This window comes from Fringilla coelebs (genome assembly GCF_963513975.1).
Source record: "Fringilla coelebs genome assembly, chromosome: 1".
NCBI lineage: Eukaryota > Metazoa > Chordata > Aves > Passeriformes > Fringillidae > Fringilla > Fringilla coelebs.
The window spans coordinates 24,255,683-24,265,803 of record NC_140028.1 but is presented as its reverse complement, the minus strand read 5'-3'; the positions used below and the strand labels follow the sequence as shown (position 1 = coordinate 24,265,803).

The 10,121-nt window shown below is 38.2% G+C and overlaps 1 protein-coding gene across 2 annotated transcripts in view; it reads right to left on the bottom strand.

The window, feature by feature from the left end:
• Nucleotides 1-1,693: 1,693 nt before the first annotated feature.
• The window catches only part of CFAP418 (cilia and flagella associated protein 418), a gene marked incomplete at its 5' end in the record, with an annotated part of 11,508 nt that continues 3,080 nt past the window's right edge, over nt 1,694-10,121 (bottom strand). Inside the window, 5 exons of one of the 2 annotated variants that reach the window (XR_014616541.1) lie at nt 1,694-2,000; nt 3,254-5,249; nt 7,173-7,268; nt 8,129-8,194; nt 8,696-8,766. Coding sequence is in view for 1 of the 2 variants with exons in the window: in XM_084216429.1 (XP_084072555.1) it covers nt 5,090-5,249; nt 7,173-7,268; nt 8,129-8,194; nt 8,696-8,766 (393 nt within the window). Of the gene's footprint in view, nt 5,250-7,172; nt 7,269-8,128; nt 8,195-8,695; nt 8,767-10,121 lie in introns of both variants that reach the window. The other variant, XM_084216429.1, reaches the window with a different exon arrangement.

Sequence of the window (10,121 nt, the reverse complement as noted above, 5' to 3'; positions counted from 1 at the left end):
ACAGAAAAATGGGTAAACTTTAGTTTCATAGTTTAGGTATGTTTGTGCTTCTAGTTAAAAGCACCTTGTCACTTCTGCAGAAACAGACACAACTTCACTGGTTATTGGAAATAATATTTACTTACGTGCAGTTTAAATCTGCTTTGTACACTTACTTTTTGGACTCCCAAGGAACCAGAAGAGAGTTCAGAGAGTGAGACTTCACTAACCTTGGCCGTGGCTCATGGATGATGGACTGCAGGATGCAGGTCTTTGGATGATTCTCATGCTGTATCTCAGAATGCTCTGCAGCATTTCTGGTGTACATTGCTTTCCTACATAGACAGGAACAACTTTTTTTTTGCATTTCTAAATTTTGAAATTTTACTATTTCCTTTTAAAGAGCTGTCACCTTGGGTGATGTGCTATATAATTTTTTTATTGAATATTAGAAGATACTAACATATGCAACCTCTACTTGCCAAAATTATTTACCATTTTCAGGGAAAATTAATTTGGGCAGGATGAAAAAATGGCAAGGCAATTCAGGTTTTCTACTGATGTTATTAAAGGATATACACACACAAATATACCTATGTATAGACACACAGAGTTTTTTATGCTTCTTTACAGTTAAAATAGTTAAAAATTTAATCTTCTTCAGTATTGGTCAAGGACCACTTGAAGACCATTTGGATGAATTCATACAAAAATCAATTCGAATTCCTACAGATCTGGCTACTCTACTTACAATGACACTCGCAGGAGACAGATGCAAGCCTTGGTCTGTTGAATGTAAACCACTATTACAGAAAAAATAGGAGTGTGAACAAGTGAAGCAGAAGCCTGAACTGTAACTCTCAGCGGTGCTGCTCTGCCCTCTGCAGACTGGATTGCATAATCACATATTAACCCTGACCACGTACTTCTAACTCAACAGAAAAGAAGTTATCAAAGTAAGTGAAACACACATGAACATCACTGTGACACTGCAAGTCCTAAATAAGTAGGAGTACTCCTGAGGCAGTGGCTGGTTTCTGAGCATCCTCATTGTGTCCACACTGCCAATTAAGTTGGGGAAATAATTATTGCCTGAATAGCACCCATGCCTGGAATCCAAATTCAGAATGAGGTACAGGAAGTATTTATGTTTGTTACTCTAATGGAAGCCACAAGGCATCTCTGGATGGTGGAGAAACAAGTTCCAACTTCCATATGCAGAGCAACTCCTCCCTGGTACTAAGAAGGGTTTCCTACAGCAAGACCTGGGGCACATGGACTGCAGCAAATGCTTGACTGATGCACCAGGATACCAGCACCCCACTCTGCAAGTTGTTTAGCTATCTGCCACCCTGCACAGCACCTGCCTCCACCTTTTATCCTTGGTAAACATCCAAGAAATGTGGCAAACGCATTCACCTTTATGACCTCTCTATAATTTCATGTGCTCTCCTCGTGTTAGCTAGTAAAGAATGTTAAAGTTTCTTTAATTCTCCTCTATTTGCTGCATCCCCACTGATGTGAGAAAACACACACAAAAGTACTTATTGCTTCTTATGAGCTGGACAATGCTTTTGAACTAAGTCCATGTCATAACACTTCTGACAAAAACCTTTATTTTTATAAGGCTTCTCTTGGATAGGAACAGTACACTAGAGTTCACACAACACACGATTCAGATTAATTCCAAATTTTCATTTTATTCAGTGCTGACATTTGAAAAATTTTTTCAAAGCACACAAGCCAAACCCTAGGCATCAGATGCAGCCCTCAAAAATGAGCAGCACCTGACGTTCCCTTACTCCACCTGCCTGCAGTTATCAGGTGTCACACCACAGACAATGTCAGGTCTTTTGAAAAAACAGCCCAGCAGGAAGAAAAATTTGCATACACAGCTCCCAACATAGCCCTTCTTGTATTGTGTGACTACCACATGTGCTGGTTACATGACCCAAAGACTCACATGTCAGGAAACAAGAGAAGTGGCAGTCTTTCAGCAAGTGGCAGCATTTGCAGAATATCTTTAATACAAAATTAAATAGGTGTTTGGACAAAAAAAATCTTTATATAATATAGTACAGTGCAGAGCTTGCAATATGTAACGTTATTATGCTTCTGTAAGTTAACTTTAATGCCAGGTTGATTCTTAAAAATGACTCTTCTAAGCTATATTTGCCCTCCATAGTTTGCAGGTAAAACAAGTGAAAGATAAGTCAGAGCAGCATATTAAAATTTTATGGAATCTCATTTTGTCATTCTTCATTGCTTTTGTTTTTTTGAGGGATCTGCTGCAGACTAATGGTACAGGCTAGAAATTTCCAAGCATATCAGTAAGCAAAAGTCTTAAAACAAAACAAAACAAAAGTCTTAAATTTTCACCTTTCCCATTTCACAAATGGAAATGGTATCATTATTCCAAAGCAAAAAAATTGGAGGAAAACAGTGGTCATGTTTATACTTAGCAACACTGTTCTCCAGTACTTCCATCTGACAACAGCTGAATTGCATTCTTAAACAGAATTCTTTACATATTCTTAAACAGAATTCTCTACATAATCCCTGCTATCTCAGATAACTGACACAGAAATATCACTTAGGGTCTGGGCTACATCTTGAGAACCTTGTACAATCTGACAATACCTTCATCAAATGAATATTCAAGCTCTAGTTTTACATTTCTTTACATTCTTTTAATCTGAGGACTTTGGAATGGTTTGTAACATGCAACTGAAGAAAGCAAAGGAAAGGAAATCAAATCTTAATACTGCTCCTACTTCCAACAAAATCATTGTACCTAATGATGCAGCAATTATTCTCAAATCTAGAAATATGATAAATTCTGAAAACCTGTACAAGAAATACTATTCTGTACCTGTTTACAACTTCCCTTGGAAAAAAGCTGTCATATTCCACCACTCTGACCAAGGCCAGAAACAAATTAATTACACTTGAATAATTACACTTGATTATTTCAGGGGAATGCTCAGGATACAGGAGACATGCTCCCTTTCCTAGTCACATAAGACTAGGTCTCATGAACTGAGATGGGAATTAGGATGTCCCCCATTTTCAGCTCACAGGTTGCAAGCCCAGCTTGTTTCTACACTGTGGCACAAGTTCCAGTACAATTCTAGCCAAGACACCCTGTGGAACTACTTGGTCATGAGTTTCAAATAGCCTTGGAACAGAAAAGCCAAGGCAACTCAGCACTTTTTGAAAAGCATTCTTCGAGAAGAATGGAAAGCAGGTTTCTTCCCTAGAGCTTGTTACCTACCTCTGGATTCTTCTCTTATTCTTAGCACTGATGTTCTCCAATCATGAAAGTCGCTTGGGCCCACCTGAAGAGCACACAGGAACACTCACTGTGTACAGCCCAGGGCTGCATCTCCACAAAGGACAGAAAGGCAAGCAGAGCTCTTTTAGGAGCTGTCTGAGCAGTAGTCAACTGGTCTCTGGTCCTGAAACTGCAGTTTTGGACTCTAGCAGTTGAAACTTCAGCTCGAAATACTAAATTCACTGAAAACAATACATGACCCTAAATATGTCTACAGCATCATGCCAAGTAGGACCTCTCCAAGCCAACTCACCTCTGACTCTACAGCAAGGCTGCATGGGCACTGGAAGGAGCAGTCTGGAGCACTGAGGAAGCACTGCCAGACTTCCCAGGCACACTGCTGGGCCTCTGCAGGCTCTAAAACAAGCACCCATGTAACGACAACGCAAGCAGGGTGCAGAGTGCATGATGCCTCTGATCACTAGTGAGACCTGCTCTTCCAGAGGGCAACAGACACAGGAATCACCTCTGTAAGACCACGCATTTTGAAAAGGCTCAGAAACAGAGCAAACATACAGATTAGAACCATGAGCAAAACTTCAGAGAAAGGGAAATGGCTCTGTACAGCTAGAATTGCCCAAAGTAAGGAATTCTGAATTTATCTGTACAGATACACATACTGCACAGCAAAAACACAGACAGACTTCCCATATTGAGACACTTATCAATGTAGTAAACGACAGGACTGGTTATTCCTTCCTCCCTCTCCCCCTGCATAAAACTCAAATCTATCTTCTGTGTTATTTATACATAATGAAAAGGAAAAGCTCATAAACTATAGTGACTGACTGTGAGCAAGACAACTCATCAAGTAACAGTGTTACTGAGGGGAGCGCATTGAAACAGCTGCACTTTCTAAATACAAAATTTTTTTCAAGAGAAGCTGAAGTGAGAGGTAAGTGAAACTGAAAAAAAATCTGAATTTGAACATCAGTGGGGATATATATTTTCTCACTCTTAAAAGCTTGAGCCTTTTTCCATTTTCCATTGAAAATATTGATAAAAGAGTAACATACCCTTCAGAATCTCTTTAAAATTGCATATTTAAAAATTGCACATTTAATAATTGCACAATAATTTCTTCATCTCTTGTGCAGTGAGGGCTGAAGAGAACTTCAAGAAATTAATTTGTGGTAGAAGTCCTTAGCAGAAAGTGCTCTGAAGAAAGCAGTAGGAACTGGAAGAAAATGTTCAGCACCTGCAGTTTTGCCTACTGGTGGGTAAAAGGAAGTAAAGTTTTGGGGTGCGCTGAAACCTTTACGATGAGAACTGATCCCATAGTAATTTTTTAAGAGATAAACAACTACTTGCTCATTAACAACTATGAGCAAAACAGAAGAGCAGGATTCACTTCTGTGCAGAAGTTTATATGCTTGTGTGTCATGGCTGCTTCCCAACCCACCATTTTGAGTCCAGGATTCTGCACACATGGGAAATAAGACTTTCTGCTAGTTGTGAGGAAGAGTCTCAAGATGCTTTGCCCATGCCCCAGGTCTGTTATTTCCCCCTCTTGTCTTTAACACTACTGAGTATGAACTTAAACCTCATTTTGCTTCCAGAAAGCCTCCAAGTTGGTTATTTCTCCTAATTCAACTCCCCACGCTGCTTGTAAGACAGTCAAATTAAAAAAAAAAGTTTTCAGGTTGAAATCTGGGTGTTACAATCTATTTCTAGATCTAAGTATTCAATTTTGCATCTGTTCTCAGAGAACTGCATAGGAAACAAATTGATTTTAAGAGCCATTTCCACACAATAGGTATCCTACACAAGAAGACTTCATTCTCCATGTTTACCACAAACCCACCGAAGCTGCTGCTCTGTTTGAAGGTCAGTTAATTCATCAATGGATCTCCAGCTGCACTGACAAGCATATGCACGTGCTCCTTTCTTCTTTATCATCTTTGCTCTTAGCTTACTCAGCTCAGGCATGTTATTCCTGCCAAAGAAGTGAATTCATCTTAAGATCGTGCTGGGTTGTTCTGATTTTTTTTTTAAAGGAAAAATATTCATGAGGCCATTTCAAATCAGAAGACATCTTGACAATTCTGAATACTGCTGTCATGGATTAATTTAGGGATATATTTGAATTCTGTTTGGAACACTCATTTTCTGAGAGCAGTCTCAGTGTGTAGTTTCTGTGTTCTCAGATAAACTACAGACTGATGTTTTTGCAAACAATGTTATCTGTTGGGTTTAGAGATTTCCAGTCAGCCTCCAGAGAAAGAATTGTGAAGAAAACCAAGCAGAGCTAATTCTTGTTTTAAAAAATTACCCAAAAATGTATTATCTTATCAAACTTACTGTAAAAATTGCTATGTATAATGGGTAAAATGATAGAGTTAAATTTTTCATCAGGAACTGCTACTCAAGGTGATTGCTAAGTGACTGAAATGAAATGGCCATAAAAGGGTAGAATGTACATCAAACCAGAAATAATTTCTGTGTAGCCATTAACCATAACAAATGAAAAATCAGCATGCTATGACAAGAACAAGTTGTTTCAAAAAAACCAAGTGAAAATGTAGCATTTTAGCTATCTCTGCTCCCATGACCTCCTCCTGGCCACTGGACACTGAATTGCTCAAAAACCACATTAACGAGCCCAATTAAATAAATTCAAAACAAGGGAAGAATTTTTAGAAAAAGAGATCAAACTCCTATTGATGGAAGGAAAATGTTTAACCTTAAAGTTTGTTTTCTAAAATTCAGGTTTTTCAAAATTAACAGCAAAGTATCTTGCTACAGATTACAGATTTTAATCAATGTTGTAGGTATCTGATACAAATGCTGCTCATGTGGTTTTTTTCTTTTGTTTCATTTATTAATTTCAAGATCTGAGAAGCAAAATAATTTTGACTTTGGGTAAATAAAAGAATCCCACTTTTGTTTAAAACTTTTCCACTACCAAACTAATCTTAGGAGACTAGTGCAGCATGGTATTTTAAAAACTGCTTTAAATAATGGGAAAAATAATGGTATTCAATAAGAAATACAAATTTTGAGACTGGAAGAAAAATGCTGGAATAACCAAAGATGTAACACAGGAAAAATAATGGAAAAGGAGCTCGTATCTCCATTAATGTTCTTCTCTGGCTGTCACATCACTCTCCAAGCACATACTCTGAACACATCCACCTCTTCCATCAGTTACCAGGCTCATACAGAGACTGTACGAAAATAAGAGGAATCCAAATCTGATGCCTATTAGGAACATGCCTACTATACTATCTTTCAATAAGTCTTGGCATTAGCTTTAGAGAAACAGAAAATAAGGACTCCTTACTTTAAAGTCTTCAAAAACTATTTAAAGAATTAAAAACATTGCAATACAAGCAGAAAACAAAAATCCCACCCCTCAATTTAATCAAACTTTGCTTCAATAAAGAAATCTGTTAAGAAATAAAGCTATTTGATTTTCACTGAACATGACAGCACACCTGGTAGTGGAAAAAAGAACATCTGCCTTGAAACCATCAGAGTCTGTATGAGTGAAGGCGAGGTGCCAAGCACATGCTGAACAGTCTGTACTCATGTTGCTGACATTGTAGGTGCTCTGCACTGGTTGGCAGAGTCACATGGATTACCTGCTTGTTTCAGCAATAAGCTGGCCTTTTCATCCATGAAACTTGAATTATTTTTAAAAGCAGAGGGAGAGTCATGGGAGAAGAGACAGAAACAGATGAAAACAGATTTTGGGAGATGTTGCTTCCCCCTCCCCACAGACTGTCCCACTTGATCCTAAACAGGTAGCAAGCATGCTTTTTAGGTGACACAGCAGTGCTAAGGGCTTTTCATCTTTCCTGTTCTTATTGAGCTCCAAAGCATGGTAGCACAACACTAATACCCACCCCAGACACACCTGAAAAAAAGATAATCACAGGACTGATCCCAGACGTAGTCATTGAAAAGTGCCACTCGGAAGTCACAAGCAGTACAACGTAGCTGATCACACGCTCTGGACAAAGAAGAACAATCAGAGAAGCTGACTGATACAATATACATCCACCATAAATGGGTCAAAGTACAGCATTCACTCAAACACTAAAAGCAATGTCACCTAATCTTAATGCCTTTACATCTCTGGCATGTTCAGAATTATGATATTTGATTTAATTATATGTTCATGTATTATTTTTACAGGTTCCTATCCTCACTGAAAATAAACTGATATTCTCACTGATATTCTCACTGATATTCTCAGGTTCCTGTTCTCACTGAAAATAAACTCACATAAAATAAACTGATATTCTCTTGATATATTTTCCTTAGTCTTCCTCACTGATACAGCACCAGGGCAGCACCCAAATATGTGTTGAGTGCATAATTACTTACTACAAAAAATGCCACATGGAAATGCAGTAATGCTCTAAAGGATGTTATGGATAAATCATCAAAGTACCTCTTCTGCTAAATTTAGCTGCAACTGCAAAGTACTCTGATCATTTTCAGTTCAGGTTCTGGGGTATTTCAACCAGCCCAACCACTGGTTTAAATCACCTACTTGGCATCAGCAGAAAGATAAAGAGAGGCAGGGAAAAATAGCAATGCAGCAGCAATTTCCGTAACTACTTGTTACTGATTTTTGGTTTCAGGTCTCATTTGCAAGCATTTTTCACCTACTCAAACAAACAAAAGGTCAGGTGGTCAACAACAGAGGACTGGAAGAGACCAGCTGATGTCAAGTGCAGTTACAGGCAGCCACTTCCTTAGATGACTGTAAGGCTGTCCTGCCCACTGAATTATGTACCACCAGAGAAACACAGCTCTGAATAAAAATAACGATAACAAGTAGCACATATTTTTCAGGTTTCCTACCTTTTTGAAATATTTGTTCCTATCCCAGATGGTGAAAGGCTTCCACCCAGGTACACTGGACAACATCTATATGGATTCATTAAAAAATATTAAACAGGTTGGAGAAAGCAGTATAATATTTCTCCTGGTTAAACAGCATGGTATTTATAAAAAAACCATTAAATATAGGCAAAGCATCCAAATGCTTGTAAACTATTGAATTTTAAAATTTCTATTATCAAAGTATTCAAAGAAAAACTCAATGAAAAACACTCTCTATGCCAAATATACAAGGATCTACATGTTGCAGCATTTGATAAATGTATATGTCCATAAGGCAAAGGAAGATGTTGTTCACTAGCTTTAATAATTAATAAATTTATAATAAATTATTTTGACCACGTGAAAACACATTAACAATTCTTTGAAATTACCTGCTTATCTTTGCTTTTTCTTTAAAAAGACTGTCTCTCTTCTCATTGTCTTTCTTAAGAAATGTCAACACATATTAAACAACAGCAATATTGTTAGCTTGATAAGAAGTCATAATCAAACAATGTCCAACAGGCCAGGACATTTTTCACCTACCTTTTCCCATGTGCCTGCACAACAACACTATTTCTTTCAGGTGTAAGACTTGCAGAATTAGACTTCAATTTCTGTTTAAAAACAACCAAAGAATAAAATGCAGCATTGCAGCAAAGTCACAATATTCTGTTTTACTTAATAAGCAGGAGCCAGAAAATCTCAGCCACAGAAGAAGGGGACTAAGACTTTGGGAATTTTCTTGTTCAAGTTTGTGAGGCTCTAAAGTAACAGGTAAATGAGGAACAAGGCTTCTCTTCCCACACTGAATTTCCAGCTCTGGCTGAAGGAATTCCACACCACATGATCACTTAGACTTTACAATCAAGACTTAGTATTTCATGCCCTCCTTTTACTAATTTTGCTTTTAAAACCAGTTATAATTTGGAACCCTCTTCCTAGATGTTTTTTAGCTTTTGTTTCATTAAAACCCATTGAGAACTTAGATTATTCAAAAAAAAAATAGAGTCTTTGAAAGGTTTCTTATTTGCTGCACACAGAAGAGTTTATTTGAATTCTAGAATATGAGAACTCTATATCCCAAATGAGAAGTTCTAGGGATATAAAATGATAAAATTATACAAATTTACTGGCATAATTCTCTCTCCTTCAGATGTATAGAAGTATTTTTTTGTTGACACATTTAGTAAAGATCTGTAAAAAATCAAAGACAAACAAAACAAAAACAATGTCACTCATGGAAATAAGGGAATCTGCAGGAGGTTATGAAGTATAAGTAACACCATTTTCTACTGCTGGTACCCAAAAGAATATCTATTTTCCATGCCTTCTATCACTGTAACTGTCTTGAGAATGTAAATTTGCAGCTTCATCTCCATCTCCTGCTGTGAAATGAGAAGACACTTGCAGAGGATACAAAATGGGGAGGAGTGGGTTGGTGTATCAGATGACTGAGCTGCCATTAAGAGGGACCTCAAATGACTTCCAGAAATGGGGTGAAAAGAATCTCTTCAAGTTCAGCTAAGGTGAAATGCAAACTCCCACTCCAGGGGAGGAATAATCCTTATGCACAGAACACCATGTGGGCTGGCCAGCCAGAAAGCAGCTTTGCAGAGAGGGCTGTGGGAAATTCAGACGATAAACAAGCTGACCATGAGCCAGCAATGCGCCCTGGCAGCACAGAGGGCCAACAGTATCTTGGGATACATCAGGAGGGATGCTGCCAGCATGTCCAGGGAGGTGATCCTTCCCCTCTACTCAGCACTGATGAGGCAGAATCAAAAAATCATTTCAGCTGGAAGGGACCTTCCTCTGCTCAAAACAGAGTCAGTTTTCAGCAGCTTGCCAAGGACTGTGTCCAGCTGCATTTTGAACCCTCCACAGACCAAGACTCCACAACCTGTCTGTGGAGACTGTCCCTGTGTTTAACCACCCTCATAGTAAGAGAAGTGTTCTCTTGTGTACAGAT